The following is an 18,270-nucleotide window of genomic DNA, read 5'->3' on the forward strand; positions in this document are numbered from 1 at the left end:
CATCATTAAAACCATTATTCTTCTGTCATTATATGGTAATTTGTGGGGCTGTACTATAAGAAGTGATGTACGGTAATTATCAAATTATAATGTTTGTAAAAAAAGTTTCCATTTTTGTTTATAGATTTTTGCATATGGCTTGTAAACCTTTCTAGACCTTTGTAGACATTTCTCAGAAACTGAAGGGCATGATTGTATTTTTACAGAACAAATAAAAACAAAAATGAGCAGAACCGCGTATAATATCAAAGGAACATACGTATAGGTATCACAGTGTACATGTCAAGGGAGTGTATGAGTGAAAGATGTATATTGTACGCTTCATGATGTCATTTTTACTGAGTTAATAATATTGACATTTAAAATATTGGCATTGCTTTGCCAGCCAAGTTATGTATAATGCCATCTACATCAAAGGAAATTTCATAACAGGACTTTAGAGCAAACCAAATTACATTAACCTACAGTGTACCGATTATCAAGATTTAATTCTGTCATTTTAGGTTCATAAGAGCCGCTAATTAGAGTGGATCAAATTTGAATTTCCATTTTCACTTTATTTCCATTACACTATTAATCTTTTGAGAGAGTCGGTATTTCTCATGATGAAAATCTGAATAATATTTAATATTATGTGCAAACTCAAAGAGCGGATCTCAAAGACGGCTGTTCAAATATGTTCTCATGTATTCGTTGACATGGTTTGAATTGTCTAGACAAGTATAAGCATCCTGAAACCCAAATAGCAAATACCTTTAAGATTTAACGGAAACATTTGCTAATTTTCCTTTTCAGTGGTGTTTTTTTTCATTTACATGAATATCCGTATAAAGCAAATACTGGAATAAAGAATGATGAAATATCAAAAGAAAACGTTTTTCTAGAATTGATAGCAACACCCATTTCATTACAAACACAATGACGCTTAAACTTCTCTCAATGCTATGGTGATTGATCAAATTCCAATACAAAATAAAAAAAAAAGACTGTAAAGAAAAGCAAGAACTGCAAACAAATTTCCAGTTATATGGGAATGGGAATGGTTTGCTATTAAAGGTGAGGAACAACATCTCCAATGCAAAGACCATGAACCCAGTATAGGATAATGCTAATTCAATTCTTTTCCGGTTTTTTTTCGCCAACAGATCAAGCCCTCTTGGAAGATATTCTGCTTGATAGTGGTTACTATTCCTATTACAGTACTGTAAGTATCACTTGCATTGTCAAAATCATTGTCAATTTTAGATCGTTTTACTCCCCTGTGGTATTTCAATTTTGAAATTGAATGTGATATTTTGTATGTTGCGCAAGCTGATGAAGCCATTCAGGTCAATGTTTGGTTTGTCTTTGTTTAGTTTTGTTTGTGTACAAATTTTCCCATAAGAGAAAACAACTTCACTCACACCTACAAATAGAGTGTTGAACACTGAATGGTACACCTCCTCATGCAGAGTCTATGGAAGCTAGATTCCACTTTGCTCAGTGCAAATGCATTGTGGGAATCTCAATGTTCCCATCTCCCCTTGGTCCATAATCATGACTCTTGCTGCAATATGGCTTTACCGGATAAAACAAGCAGCTTGAATCGTTAGAATTAATTCTTATGAAGCTGAATATTGTCCTCCATGGTCTATGCACTACATACACCAGTGATTGCAAACATATATATCCACTGTTTATTTTATGAACATATAGCATCCTACTTAACTGTTTTACCCTGTTCCCGTTGATGTCACAGATCCAGCCGTAAACCATTCATTTCCTTTCATTGACTGCATTGTATTGATGGCAGTCTTTCTCCTCTGTGAAGAAATACACAACAAAATTGTCCCTTTCCTCTGCCAAAAGTTGGCCGACATGAAAACTTTGTTTTTTTATCACAGGGTGTGGGTTAAAGGGTTACAATTGAAGACTCATTGTTAACACCTATGATTGTTGTTGTTGTGTCCATGCATTGGTACTTGGAGACAATGAGACCCTACGATTGATAACTGACATTGAGTAGACAGAAATCAGGCAGGCAGACAGAAAGACAGACGGACAGACACCAGAGCAGCCAGTGCAGGACAGAGAGCGTCACTGGCCAGTGAAATGCTTGTGTTTTGACTTGCTCAGACTTTGACTCGCATTGTGACGATTGATTCTTCTGAACCCACTACTATTTCCCCAATAAATGCCGAAAAGTGCAACCACATTCAGATCGTCTCGTAATTACCTATGGCATATTATGGGCACGTTGCAAGTATTATGTGCCCAAATATACCGTTGACAACCATCTTTTTCTTCTCCTTTTGGTTCATAAAACGGGGGGAAAATGAAACCTGTCAGTCTTTTAAGAGGACAGGTCACGCTTATTCAGTTTTTCACAGTAAGGGCATGTGGCGTCTTTTCTTTATGGACCGTCCGTTCACAATGATTTGTAATTGCTACACCCTGGTGTCCAGGCAATGCAAAGTTTCCAAAGAGAAGTATGTCCAACTTTTGATTTTGATTGTGCTGCCAACAATCGCACTGTGGGTGTAAGGTGTAATTTTCTTGGGCAGAAAGGGTCGTTGCTCTGTTGATAACTTGACTACTGTAAAAGTTAGGTCTAGTCCGTAATCTAGTTTTAGCGAAACAGTTAACAATTTAAGTCAGGGTTGAATGAGTTTTAAATGCTGAGTAACAGTTCAATCAATTATAACCATACGCCTACACAGTTTTCATTCCAACAAATGATTCTTCAACTGTAAATGCATGTGGTGGCATGCATAAGAGATGCATGTCAGATCGTTGGAGATGTAAGCCCGGTGAACTTCATTTACATATTACATATTGGAATAAAAGAATTGTCAATATTGAGAAAGCAGTAATTCATTATTTCAATCATTGCTGGGTACAGAATTGGGTGATATTTCTGTCACTTTTGTGTGTAAAAAAGTATTTTTGTCTTAGATTTTGAACATCTTATATTTATTTATTTATTTATTTATTTATTTATTTATTCGGAAATCCTACGGGATCAAGTCCCATTTACAGGTTCCTCAAAGATAAAATCTTATTCTCCTCCAGCCAACAAAAGTATGCGCTTGAAAAAGTCGTGTTTCTTGGATCAGTGCCTATAGTGGCACAAAATCTTCCAGGCAGAGTGCTTCTGCCGATAGCTAACCTGGGGAGTACACTTAGGGGCGGGAAACTTTTACAAGTCAGACTGTGTGTTACTTTATAATTATACTCCGGTTGGCAAGAAGAAAAAACCTCATTATTGTGATTGTATATTGTATTGTGTTTCTACCGTAGCCACCGGGGAACCGTGTAACACATGTTTGAGACATGTCTAGCCTAACTCTGAAGTCAGCAGTAAAAAATGCTGTCATTGTTTGAATCCATTGTTCAAGAGAGTTACCTAATGTGACCTGGGACTGGAGACAGATGTGTGTTTTAATTGTCCACAAATAGCGATGCTAATAAACAGAGGCCTTAACAATATGAAACCAAGGTCAAAAAGTATCGTAACTGTCACAGATAGACAAAGAAAGACATTATAATTAAACTGACATTGTGGTATGACTGACCACAGTCAGATATTAATGGTCAGTGTTGGAGTCTGTCCCGATTATAAACACTATAAAATAAATTCTAGATGAGATACCATTGAAAAAATTACCATTTCACCTGAACTGATGCAATGGTGCATGTACAAACCCATCAAAATAAATCCATTAATTTAAAAACTTCAGCTATCTTTCACAATAGGGGGATTGTGTGATAGGTGCTTACGTCAGGCACCGCCCATTAAACCAGGAACGACCAACTGATTTAAACGTACAATAGCTGCGTTGAATCCCCTTTAGCTGAAGATGAGTGAGTTGAACCTTTATTGAATAAAGGGTGGCTGAAATGTTAGAAAAAGACTCACCATATGTTACATGTTTGCCAACTTTTGAACAATCTGGATAACACAGTTCAGTGATTTAGTTTTGAAAGCAACTGTAACTCACTATACATATACTCTTTTTATGTTATCTGTTTTCCAAATAAAAGCCAACTATAGAATCGTTGTGAACAGATTATTTTTATAATACTTGTGATATGCGTTGGTATCTGTTTTTTACACAAACGTTACCATAAAACTTGGCTGTTATTCAAATGTTTTTAGTTTTGACATCAGGAAAAGTTTAGATTTTGAATAGTTTTCATTTCCAGAAACTCATTTTATATTCATTTTGGCCAAGAGAAACCTAAAGGGATTACAGTACGCATAATTTTGGTATAGTCAGGATCTAGTAAAAGCACCATTGATTCTGTAGGGCAGTTTATAACTAGTGTGTTAAAAGTACTGTTATAATGTATACCGGTAGTTTTGTATTACCCACTCTCATCTGGAACAATGCAGTTACAGCGGTAATGTGTCTGATAGTGATGTTTTCATATTGGGTTAGAATGAATGATAATTACACATTCTCGTGAGGCGGAGCTTTTTCTGCTCCACGGACCTATGCAAATGTGCGAGTAGCTGTTGTCTTATTAAAAGAGGCCTGTGGTTAATGATGATGTCATTTATGGTACAAATTATGGTGATGTTAAGTATGGTAATAATATTTATTAGATTTTCAACAATTCAGGTTTTGATTGTGATGACAATGTTGGTGGTGGTGATGGTGATGATTATAACACTGAACAGTCATCATAATGATGATAGCAATGTAGCTGTGTAGGAGAATTCACTGATGATGATGATGATGATGATGATGATGATAATGATGATGATGATGATGATGATGATGATGATAATGATGATGATGGTGAAGTTGATTATGCCACTGGCGACATTAAATAGTGATAATGATTTGGCTAGTGAGGAGAATTCACTGATGATAATGATTACAAGGCTGAGATATATGTGCATACAACTCAAGGGTTAGATCCAGTTATACATAACAGCATGTGTGCTTTGCTGACCCTGCCGTCCATTAGGAACTCGATACATGCTCCATATAATAGATCAATATTGGCATCACATTGATGGCTGAAGCAGGTACTACAGATCTATTCATACAATCATAAAGAGAAATTCAATCGAGATATCTCAGATATCAGCATGAATGAAAAAACACTCAAAAAACACTTTTCCAGTGGTGAGAGGGCCGAGTTATGTACATTATCTTGCGTATAGATGCCAGTAGAACGAGAGCGGAAACAACAGGTGTTTCAATATGTGTGACTGGTACAGTCTATAAATGGTGTGGATACATTGCCGAATTCTACTCAACTGTTCTAATCTTGATAGAGCTAACTCTCGTTCATTTTAATGTAAAGTGAGAGCAAAATCAAAAACCAGGGAGTGGGCAGTTTATTTCATCATTGTAAATCACTTATCATGCCACTTAAAATGTGAAATGCAGGCAAAATTGATAAAAAAAAGTTGAAACATTATTTGAGCTGATAAATTGTTTCTGCAGGAGGCTTATACTCAAGTTGTGTGCACTTTTCTGATTTACTGTGCATTTGAAGTGTGTGCCTGCAAATCCAGTCTATAAACACAAGATGAAATATTTTGCCAATACTTTAGGAATGATTGATTTAGAAATCATACAATGCCATAGAACCTCTCATGAAACCACAGAGATGTAATGGATCATTCCATACCTTCAGAGTAGTTCAGGATATCGTCAAATTATGACTTCCCAGAGACTTTCAAATGTTTCACTAGTGATATTTTAGTACAACACACAGTCACTTGTTGTTCAATGCACTTATGATTGCCTGTCAGCACCTGATCTGCTGAAACATTTAAATTTGGGTACGCTGATTGAACTAATCAGTGTAAGGCAGCTGTAAATAGAAAGTGGTCGTTTCGGTTTGTTATGGGTAACATGGGTCCCCTCTGAAATTGTACCCCAAAATGCACATCTGAAATTGTATCCCAAAATGTACAGGTCAATTTTGATGCAAAAGAGGATACCAGCTATGAATTTAGAGGCGTAGTAGAAGCCGTCAATATTTGTTCCATGAGTATATTGTGCCTTTTTGTGAGGAAGACCATTCTCTGAACTCGGTGATATGTGTGTATCATAGCCGTATTGTTTCCAGACTTCTAATCTTTCTAATGTGTCATGCGGCCTTCGCCGTGTATCGAAACCACAAGCAACTGTGATGCAACAGTACTATGGAACTGCATCCTACAAAACTCTCTGACAATGGGGTTGAAAACAAAGCCATGTGTCCTCGTGAACCCCAACCATATCAGTACACATTGTTGCAATGACAGCACAAAGGGAGCTGATTCACTGCTCCTATTTGTCATAATATCAAACTATGCGTGGCCCCTCCATCAAACTTGAAAGTCAATTGTCCAAAGTGGAAGCTGTAAAAAATCAAAGTACCACTTTCACGGTCCTTTTATGTCTTGATTAAATATCTGTGGGAGTAGTTTGTGGTTATTGATATTGATTACCAACCCAAATGACCACTGTTCTCTTGACAATGAAAACTTTGCAGACTCATCCAAAATCAGAAAATGACGCCAGAAGACTTTTTACTGCCTATTGTTGTGCCATTGTTGACAGGGTCTGACCATGCCTGTCTCTCATCTATATGTCAGTGGAAATAGCCATTGATTGCTCTCAAAAGACTGGCAATAGAGTGTAACCTCATGCATAAACAGATCAATGTGTTTAAAAAAATCAAAATATTTCATTATGCGGTAACCATTGGTGATGATGCTGTAAACCTTGGTAACTGCTGATGAATTAGCTTTGATTGAGTATGCAAATTAAATGATGATACCTTATTATCAACCCAGAAAGTTCAATAGCCAAAGATTGTGCACAATGTATAATCACTACAGAATGGAATTTTGAAATCGCTGTTTCATTCTCACACTTAAAATGAACAGATGGCGTGTACTTACCCTTCATTTTGAAATTGCAACATTGTAGCTATATTTTATTAACAGCTAATCTTGAAGGAGAAATTCAACATTTGTTAATTGACCACTTACAAATTTGCCAATGCATATCAGATGAATATTACTTTACAACATTCTATATCTGTAATTTAGTCTTGAACATTGACGCCCCATGACGTATAATCATTAGGATGAGTGTACATGCAAGCAATCAGTTGATATGAAGTTCATGTCTGTGAACCGACCGATATTCACAAGCCGGAAAAAAAATTCCAGTGTTTGTTGATCGATCTATCATTTACCGTGTTGCTAGTTGATTCTGTAAAGCTCTCAGATAAAGTCAAATAACGTGTCTCAGTAGTTTTGCAAGAAGAATAAACAATATTCTCCTTGTGTTGTGTCAGTTCTTTCTGATGCAGGGTCTTATAATCTGTTGCCAGGCAGTGGTCGTTCAGCGGTGGTTGTGCAGCAAATTTGGTCGAAATCCTGGTGTGACAATCTGTCTGAGTTGATCTTGTCTGTTTGACAGGTTACATGACATCACCAGCGTCGCTGGGAGGTGTTCCTCCGGGGGTCGGGCTGATCTGTAAAGGTCACCGTGAGGTCACTTCAGGGTCAGAGAACAACAATGGGACTGTAGAGACCAAGGGGAACTTTTGTGAGGGTTTGTGCTAAGTTCTTGAAGCATGCTCCGATCAAAATATTTATATGTGTTCAGTAAACCGTTCATAACATAGGGACAGGCTCTTTCTTTCTATTTGGTGGTGGCTGCACTGAGCTGAGAAAAACATATCCTGCGTGTCTCATGGATGACTGATTTCAAGTAATGAAGCTTTGATTGTAAAGCCAGTTTGATCTTTCCTGGCTATTCATACTGATGTCCCCACTCAGAGCTCATGTTCACAAGATTAAAGGCTGGAACTGTGAAAAGGTCAACAGTCGGAGAGTCAAAGGGAGAGTACAGTGTTTGCAGGCTAAGCGGTGACGAGTGTTTTTACTAACAAGGGTGAGCAAATCCAGGCATATTCTGGTGGTTGGATGACCCGTGTACAATCAGTCGTCTGCCAACCTTAGTTTGGTGGTCTGAATACCTTTAACTTTGTGCAACAGATCGTCTGTACCCACATTGATGGCAAATTACTGGTCCTGCAGGAATAATTGGTTATCTTGTGCATCAGACCACTTTATTTACTCATGCCTGTTTCAACCTCTTTCATCACCATGGTTTGACCCAAACCAATTGTTATCAGTGGTGAGTGTAGACCTGTTCACAGGGGATTGGGATGAACAGGTTAACCCTCTGTTGTTTAATACAGGTGGAAGTAGTGGTGTTCCAATGATGTATTCCACCAGTATGTCTTTTTTTTTTAAACTTGATTTTTTTTTCCTTCCAAACTACAGCCTGATGAGAACCATGCCCTGACAATGGTGATCCTGCAGGACATGCAGGACAGACGCTTTGCAAAGAGACACAAGATGCCCGACGAGCCGTTCATCGATCACGTTAGTGAAGTGGAGGACGACCTCAATGCCTACAAGACAAAACTAAATGCAGCGCTAGCGAAGAACAGGATAAAGTTCAAGGCACCTAGCATTGAGTTTCTACTCCCGGAAAATGTCAGAGAAAGAGAAACAAAGGCTGTAGCAACACTTGTGTATGCTTGGGTCAACCAAATCAAAACCGAGTAAGTTACAGAAATGCTTATAGTGTCGCTTTGTTGGCATGGCTGTATTGAAAGTTTCAGCTTGTGAAAAAACAATAGTTTGTGCATAATGTGAACTATAGAGGGCGGCCTTCATGATTGTTCCATTTCAGCTTGCATGTCACTTGCTATTTTTACAGTCGGGTCAGTCACAATCAGGGTGCGCTTGATGATTTTCATTTGTTATGGACATATATCTGCTATTCAGACTGCTATTATATTGCTTATTTGTTTCTGATAAATATAAATAGTTGTATCTAACTGGTCAAATAAAGAAATATTGCATAAATTGTGCAGGTTTGGTTGTACATCCACAAAAATGCCTTAAAAACTGTAAAAAGTAGCGTTATGCTGTTTCACTTCAAAATGTACTTAAGTTCAAAATGTTTTTGGAACACAGTGTTAAAATTGTGGAATTTTTAGCTTACATATGTTATTGCAGAATACCTAATCTTTCTTTCACAAGTTATTCATGTGATTATGTGCATCGGAACAGAAACTGTGGTATTTTTACCAAAACTGTAACATCGTTATGTTTTTTGTGTTTTGTGACCATAAGTACATATACCTTTAGTTTATATGTAGAAAAATGGGTTAAATATTGTAATATTGAATTTAATTCCAACCTCAACATCCATGGCAAGCATTTTATACACCAAAATTAAAATAAAATTGCATATTGTATTGTTTTGTGAATAAATGAAAATGGAGATCGTTGTGGTCGGAATTTCTTGTAGCGTCCGTGACACACTCATATCTTAAGGACAACAGGAGTTATAAAAGATCTGATGTCACAGGCCTAAGTGTCAATAGGTGCCTACCTTAAATAAACAAATTATATAATTACTACATCCCTTGCATTCACTATTAATATTCTTAAAATATGGAAATGTAGCATCCGTGACGGTGTAGCGTCCGTGACGATGTTTACTACATAGTCATAATTAATAACTATTTAAAACATTTTAAAGCAGTTAATCCACTGAAACATATAAATACTAGTGTGTATTGTGTGTACATACATTTAGTTGGGTTACAAAATGTCTTCAAGGCATAACATTGTAAATTTGCTCAAAATTGATTTTTTTAAAAGTAATAAAACACTCAAAAAGTTATGTTGAGCCTCAACTGTAACACTTAGATTGGTGTTTTTTAAGAATGCAGTAATTATATTGAATATGTTATTAGAATTCTAGTGAAAAGAACAATGAATTCTGTGCTGTATATGCATTTATTATTGTGTATTCCATTTCAAGTCATTATGTCACGGATGCTACAATAAAATGCAAACATTGTTTTTCAGATTATAAGCCAATCTAAATGTGAAATAACCACCACATTTTATTGTTTTGTTATCACATTTTGAATTTTAAAAAATCAAGGGGGTAAGAAATGACATTTGTGTTAACTCTGTCTCCACCACTTTCACATATTATGAAGGCAGAGAGTACGAACGTAAAGTTGGCGTCATCCTCATCCTCATCCTCATCCTCAGGTGACCTTTCTAGCTGACACTAAAATGACGCTACTCAGCATCAGCTTCAGCGTTGTATCCAAAGATTGCGGAGGGTACGCTACCAAATGATGGATAAATGATAAAATTCGCCCATAACTTAAGAAAATAACAACTCCATTCTTTCTCAACTTTCTTTTGAATCCTAAAACTGGTTCGCAGGTAATATTTTATCGTTAGAATATCTCATATGGACTAGTTTTTTGGAAATGTTCATAATTTTCAGTCCATAGATCCGCGGATGTGTTTGTTGGTATCCTCTTAACTCTTGCGTTAAGATTTTCCAAAAATTGGTGCAAAAAAGGTATACATGATCCGAAATGTGTAAAAATCGCCACCATGAGAGGTGATATGAAAGCCCTAATTATTCAAAGGACATATAAAACAATTAACTTGTATAACTATTACTTGAGGCCTGAAAAGTCAAGTTATTATACATATAACCTTTGAACTTTAAGGAAATTAAGGGCTAAGAATGTTGCGTTATAACTACAACGTGAGAAACGGGTATTGAGAGGAGAGGTAACTAAATTTTATGAAATGCAAATACCACTCTGTTTTAATAAACATTTACAGTGATATGAAACTTGGAGCACATTTTTAAAGTCGTTTTTACACTTATCATTCCATCAGACGCATTCGGGAATAATCAGATCTGACGCTGGTGAAGCTGACGCTGTAGCGTCATCCTCATCCTCATTTTCGCGTGACCTCTGAGGCTGAGGATGAGGATGAGTATGACGCCAACTTTACGCTTGTCAGAGAGTACAGATATATTATAGAACAGAGGTCAAAGGTTGGCAGACTACGTCTCTGATCTCCAGCCTCACCTAGGTGTGTGTGCGCCCCATCCTGACAGGTGTTAGAACAGATGCAAGCCATTTGGATTTCTTGGGTGGTGTGTCAGATACATTGTAGCAAATTTTATTGTGGGACCACAGGTCAAAGTTTAACAACCTGTCGCTCTAGCCTGATCTAGGTGTCTAGTTTTATCTTGGTTTTACACTTTAAGTAAGGCACAAACAATGTTAACTTCTGTGTTTTTTGACGTATTGAAAGTTTATTACTGGTATAGACATTTTTCACATACTCCAACTGATTTTTGCAGTAGTCGCCATAGCTTTCTTGTTCAATTTAAAGAAATTGTCAATGTTTTGACACAATTTTCACAATTTAAATGTTTGATAGAGAAAGGATTTGAAGAAAAGAGAAAGAAAAAACCAGATTGTTGATTGCTTTTTATATTTCAAATTGACCTAACTTTCAAATTTGATTTGGTAGCGTCCGTGACAAAATTACATGCCATACTAAACAGAAAATATTTTAGAAAGAAGTTCATTTTGATTACACTGAATGGTATTAATATTGTTGCTATAGCATGGTTAATTCATGGCAATAAAACTTTTAAGTACAACATACCAGCGGAAGGACATAGAGAAGTTGAAAGTCCTTTTAAAAATATGATCAAATGTTGTATTTCTCACTAAACTGGAGGTTGTGTTTATTCATGGAAAAATTAAGTAAATCATACCAAGTATAGCTTATTTTAATGCCAATATGCATATTTTATATTGTTATAACATAAGAAAGCATTAACAAAGCATTGTTTAAAATTTTATTATGACATTTGTGTTTCATATTCAACATTTCTGTAGCGTCCGTGACACTGCGTCGACCATATAAAACAATGTGCACTGTGGTAAAACTAATGACGTTTGCTTCACCAAATTTTAGGAAGATATGCCCCATACCATAACCTTTCAACATATTATTTAACTGGACAGTTATCATGAACTTGAAATTTTGACCTAAGTGACACACTCTAGTGCACCCTGATTGTGACTGACCCGAGTGTATGCCATAGTTCCTACTGACAATTTCTCATTCATCACCCAGTATTTCCACTGTGATCGACACTTTGAAAGAAGAAGGATTTAAGGAGGTGAAGTCAGATGACAAACTCACTGAACAGACATTCTGTGTGGATGTGCAGTGCAAAAATGTGTTGATATTCCATTCTGATATCCGAGAAGAACTTGAAAACCACCAACTATTTAAAGAATACCACCTTATAATGCAGGTACTGGTCAAATTCCATTACATTGACTGTTTGCAGACTTTTTTCTATTTCTGTGTCAAGAACAGACACAATCAAACCGAAATATGGTTTTGACTTTTCACAAAGACTTGTCGGAGGTCTAGCTTGGGGTATTTTTAGACCATTTCTGTTATCCAGGCAAACTTTTAAAAAGACTTTTGAAATACCAAAACTTTCCATGCAAGGGGAACAAGACCCAGCAAAGTGTTTGGTCTAACCTCTTTGATTATGTAAATACCGGTACTCATAAAACCCTGCAAAGTACCTCACATTTGTATTTTCGTAAATTTATTTCTTCTCTGTCTTATCAGGACAAATCTAGCTGTTACGGACCCCACTCTGTCAAGGCGCTCCTCAACGAAGGTGACGATGTCATCCACACACATGTAGGATCCGGTAAAATCACGGCCCATATGTCTTCACTCATGAATCAGGAAGGAAGCACAGTGTTTGCATTTGGTCTGAAAAATCACAGCCATCATGAGACTTTGAAGGGAAGGATGGAACAATACGGGGTAAAAAGTATCCTTTCAGCTGCCGAATTGTAACTACTTAATGTAAATGCAGAGTAGATTTGTGATGGGTTTTTGGCAAAACTTTCCTTTTTTCAGTATAGTTTCACTTTTCCATTTTATAATGACTAATTTTTGAACCAACTAAAGGCACAAAGTGGACTTCAAAATGGTAGAGTGCAGAAATTTAACCAATTTACACAGCGCCCCCACCACTCCCATTTTCTGTCAATAGGTCCACCATCACCTTGGATAACAATGAGTTTGGGCAGAACCATTGTGGTGAAAGGGTTGAGAAAGAAGGGGATGGGCAGGGGGTAAGTGTCATTGATTGGCAGCTAGAAACAGGGAAGAGTTCACAGGAAATTTATCCATGTTTATATGGATGAGGAAAACAGCCAGCCAAAAGTAGAGGATAGCTGGTTATGTTGTCTGTTGTCTGGCTAAAAATGAATAAAATTGACCAGCAGACGGGGTACTCTTGTAAAAAATTTAAGTAGTGTCTTTTGTAGACTGCAGAATATTTCATCAAGGGAGTTTGGCTGCTGCCACACACACATTGCAATATTATAATCTTTCCCTTGACAATCTGACTACCAGATATACGTGGAGTTGAGGAAAACTTTCTAGATGTCCTGCCAACAGATGTTAGGTTTAAAAATGTGAAGGTGATACTAATGACGCCGCCCTGCTCACATTCTGGCATCACCAATCCTGTGGATTACATTCTACACGAAGGGGAAGGTCAGTATCATGTCGTTCAACACAACCACTTTGTATTTCCAGGACCAAGCTCTGGCACATAGGCCGTGGCAAATGCATCAGTTGTGTAGGCATGTTAGAATTGTCATTTCTTGAATTAAAGCAATTCTAATACTTATCCACTCTTGATTATAGATGCCAGTATACTACAAGATTTGTCCAGGGATGAAGTGGATCAGGACAAACTCAATGAAATCATTAATGAACAGATGGAATACCTTAAACACGCCATGAGATGTAAGTGGAAAAAAAAAAATCAAGCATAGAATCAGTGATGAAATCACTTACATGTATCCATTCTGCTTCACTGACCACTTGCTGAAAATAAATATGATCAAAATGAAGCAAATGTGTCGCCTTCAAAGGTCACACCTGTCTCATGGTCACTCATACAGACAGGTCACCTTGTTGTAGTTGTCGCTTTCCAGGCTTTAGTTGGGATTTTACTTTTCATTGACCCTTCACAGAGCAGCCACCTTTCCTGTGTGGTCAGTGATCATCTGTAAATGCTGTAACTTGTAGCTGTACCTGTGCATAGTGGTCAATAATTCTGACTTAACGACACATAATATTGATGCTGAAACAGCAAATGAGTTTTATATTTTTGTCTGTATTGTCTTGGTTTTTGTGTAGTGTTGTGTCAGAAACAAAATATTGTAATTTTATTTGTCATCGCAATACTGCAGTATGTCAGTTCACATTTGTTTTTCCACATTCACTATATTCAGAATGCCATTTGCCCACAAAATATGCCACAGCCCGTCCCTCTACAGAAAGGCCACTTCTACCTAGCAGAGACTTTTTCTCAGTCCCTTGAGTGATCATATACTGAACGACATCTCTGTCTTATTGTCAATTGTGCTACTTTTGAAATAGATGTTTTATCTCTTTTTGTTTAATCTACCCATAGTTTCCAGAGTCCAGGCTGTAATTTATTGCACGCACTCAATCAACCACGAGGAGAACGAGAACGTGGTCACCAAAGTTGCCGACTACTTCAATTCAAAACTGACAGCCAAACAGATGCCATACCGAATAACTCCGCCCACACTGCCACTGTCAGTTAAGGATGCCGACAAACAGGAATCCTCAAAGTACTTCAAGACAAAGCCAACGGAGAAAACCAGTGGATGCTTTGTTGCCGTGGTTACAAGAGAAGTAAGATTCTTTATTTTGTTGTGATGACAACATTTTGACGCTTATTAGAAAATGAGTTTCACAGTAAAGTTTCTAAACCTGAACTGCAATTATTTTTTTTATTTTGTTAAGGCCGCATAAAACAATTTTCACTGAACGTCAAAATTATGAATATCATATATGAAGACAAATTTAATTCATTAGTGGTGCATTTAGAAAATGGACACTTGATACTTTGATATCAAGAAAGGTATCATTGTATTGAAAGTATGTTCAGCAAACAAAATGTATTGGATCGAATTACAATCTTGGTAAAATTGTGGTATTTTTATACTAAAAAAATACTGATAATGAATGATATTTATTCGTTTAACTTTGAAGGCCACACCAGATGATCAATTGACTGCAGCAGACATCATTGCCAGGGCCAAGGCCAAAGGTCTGATGGGAGCTGGTGGTACCCAGCCGTCATCGACAGAGGAGAACGGAGAATCTCCGGAGGGCGGCAAGCGGAAAAAGAAGAGTGGCCAGAGGAGTCCCCGCTCCAAGTCCACGCCTTCGATGCGGCGTGGCGTCGTTAAGGGCAAACACTCGCCCCCGAACCGCAACTTGAGGACTTCGCCGACCAGACCGCTGCAGCGGAAGCCGTACAGCCAGCAACACCTCAAGGAGAGAAGCAGTAAAACCTCACTGCAAAACACTAGCTCAGAAGATGACTACAGGCAAATTAAAACTGTCGCCAGGAAACCACGTACAGCAAGTAAGAAAGAAAGAAAGAAAGAGAGAAAGAAATATTACTCTTTTTTTTTCATTTTCCTACATTACAGTCTTGATACACTCTCTTTCAATACCATACACTTTGTTGTTGTCTGTGTCAAGGAGCCTGGTTGTCCTTCTCTCCACAGTGTCGTTTTTGATGGTTTGTCTGCATGTGTTGTGTGGTGATGTTCCATTGTGTTATATTGGTTGGTTTAGTGTGGTATGTTGTGCCGTGTTTGTGTTACCTCAAGGTCCTGTCATGTTGTGTTGTGCAGTATGTGTTGTGTGGTGGTACGTTATTATCTGTTCTGTGCTGTTAACTCAATGAATACCTCTGCTTTGATGCACCTTTCCACATCTAACATTGCCAACTGACTGCTTCAGCTTCTCATGTGTCTTTTGTTTTCAACGCTTTCCCATCCACCAGCTATTGCAAATGCAGCTCTCTGAAAGAATGCTGTCACTCCATCCAAATTAAGGCAAACAACAACAACAACAACTGAAACCAACACATTCCACTTGCTCTGCTAGCTAGATAAACTCACCTGAGACTTACCCAGCAATATCTTCTTATCTTGGTAAGGCTGGGTACCTGTTCTTTTTGCTACTGTACGTATGTTTTATGCTTCTATCTTCTGCCTGTATGCTATGCTGACAGGGTTTGAGAGTTTTGTTTGTGTGTATAGGTTTTGAGTGTAATTGTGTCATTCAAATATCAATGCATCACTTCCTCTTCCTCTTCCCCTCCTCATCATCATCATTGTCATCACCACGACATCCATGGATCACCATCAACTTCAAATTTGGCATCCTTCATCCTTGTTCAATTTTATCCATTTTACCGATAGAAAATGCACACCTTGCTTGTTTTACTGTTATCGTGTTATCTAGTCACTTCTTTCTTCACTTAGAAATAGCTTTATTTTAATGATTTCCCCTCTATCAAATGTCTTGACCGTTTCCAGTCTGCATCCACTGAAGATATGCTATTTATCATGCATTCAACTCCTCTGTCATTCATGTTTATTCATTCATACATCGAAATGTCCATCAAGTACATCATACATGCTTGCACATGTTCACTTGCTCTCTAATCTACCAGTTCCCTCTACACAAACATTTACTTGTTAAATGTATTGAAGTCATTTAATTGTTGATTTATTCATTTGTCAAACATTCATGTCTTAACATATAAATCTACTGTAGTCTCTCTCCTATTCATTTCCCCAATCATTCAGCACCCACTGATAAATCCAGCAGGTATACATACACTGTGCTAATGTGTGCCTTTGAAAAAACAAAAGTATCAATCTTTTGCTCATACTTTGCTTGAGGGCGTGCTGTAAGTCAAAACAGCAAAAAAAGGTCATGAAGTACTAGTGTATTAAATTACCAGAAATTGACCAGTACGTGTTACAATTAGTTTTTTTCTCCTTTGAAAGAAAATTTAATTTAATTTGTACAAAAATAAAAAGGTGAATTTCAGTTTTCTTGATAATTTTCATAACTTCATACATCCCAAAGCAAAGTATGATGGATTTTGAGAACTTTTGATTTTGTGTAAAGTCTATCCCCGCTGAGTCTCAGATTGCATTATTAACTCATTTTAGTTGTAGCAGTGCCTGCAAAGAAAGTAGTGATATTAGATATTACATTGACAATGTATTTTTTCCCACAGCTTGATAGATTTGGGTACAGTGTGCTTAGCTGAATGTCACTCTGTGGGTTACAGGCAAAGATTCACTACTTTAGTGATTCGCGCTGTTCAGTGAAAAAAAAAAGATTTTATAGTGATCCAACGGTATGACGCTTTTGATTTGATAGGATTTTAAAACTTGAAGTTTGAGAATTCTTCTTCCATTGGACAGTGGCAATGATACAAAATTTAGGATCATTGAAGAATATCTTCCCTGCCCAACAGATTGACATTTAGTATGTGCATTTGTGTACCTTCCATGCTAAATAGTGCTGTAGCATGACTGCTTTCATCAACCATATTGTGATCATAGGAAATTCAACAACATTGGGCTGTTGTTGTAGAAAATTGAACTGTATTGGTTGTGTTTGGAGGTATGGGGTGGCAAATGTATCATAGAAAAATGTTTAAAATTATATTTAGGTTGTGATATCTCAATGCAAAAAGTAAATGGCTGATATAATGTAAACTGACGGAAATTTATTTTTTGGACACTTTCCTATGTTACACTATGGACACTTATCATCACCCATCCAATCATGTATAAATAGTATCTGATTGAACAGAGTGTTTTGCATTGAAACGCTGGCTGGCTTTGCTGCAGAGTGTCGCATGGCTAATGTCTTTGTAGATAACTTATCCTGCTGTGTTGAGTCTGTTGATGCACCTTACCCTGCTAAACTCACACACCATGTCCTCTTGTGTGGACATGGCACATGACTGTCATGTGATGCAAATAAACCCACAAATCTCATGTGTAGTTTCATTGCGTAAGAAGGGAATCAATATTCTGTTGGTTGACACATGACGTGAGACCGTCATGTGATACCAATGGGGTGATGCTCAAATCTTGCAAATAAAGAAACCAAAACCCTGTGATCTGTTGGGTAAGTCATAACATGTAATGGTCATGTGATGTAATCAGAGAGTTCAGGACGTCAACTCAAACTCAACCAATCAGAGATGCTGCTATGGCTTTGCAGTTTTTTGCGTGTGATTGCCATTTGAACTGAGTGTCAGAACAGCAAGTTTACCATCACTGCTTTGTAAGCATTAATATTATTCGCCGGCTAGACACGCATTATTAATCCATAGCTAGACATTATCCAGCCTGCCATTCCCATTACTATAACAACCACTGTCACCCTTCCCTATAAACAAAACACATAATACGCTTTCCCTGCTACCTTCAAATGTTTAA

General features: G+C 37.3%; 1 protein-coding gene across 4 annotated transcripts in view; it reads left to right on the top strand.

The window, feature by feature from the left end:
* Positions 1 to 18,270, top strand: part of LOC139131001 (putative methyltransferase NSUN7) — an 85,375-nt gene that overhangs the window by 63,907 nt on the left and 3,198 nt on the right. For 3 of the 4 annotated variants that reach the window (XM_070696888.1, XM_070696889.1, XM_070696890.1), the window contains exons 3-10: positions 1,146 to 1,204; positions 8,291 to 8,574; positions 12,002 to 12,185; positions 12,515 to 12,725; positions 13,316 to 13,459; positions 13,613 to 13,714; positions 14,388 to 14,635; positions 14,996 to 15,374. In XM_070696888.1, the coding sequence (XP_070552989.1) occupies positions 1,146 to 1,204; positions 8,291 to 8,574; positions 12,002 to 12,185; positions 12,515 to 12,725; positions 13,316 to 13,459; positions 13,613 to 13,714; positions 14,388 to 14,635; positions 14,996 to 15,374 (1,611 nt within the window). Of the gene's footprint in view, positions 1 to 1,145; positions 1,205 to 8,290; positions 8,575 to 12,001; positions 12,186 to 12,514; positions 12,726 to 13,315; positions 13,460 to 13,612; positions 13,715 to 14,387; positions 14,636 to 14,995; positions 15,375 to 15,800; positions 15,951 to 18,270 lie in introns of those variants that run through there. The other variant, XM_070696891.1, reaches the window with a different exon arrangement.

This window comes from Ptychodera flava, chromosome 4 (assembly GCF_041260155.1).
Source record: "Ptychodera flava strain L36383 chromosome 4, AS_Pfla_20210202, whole genome shotgun sequence".
Classification (NCBI taxonomy): Eukaryota; Metazoa; Hemichordata; class Enteropneusta; family Ptychoderidae; genus Ptychodera; species Ptychodera flava.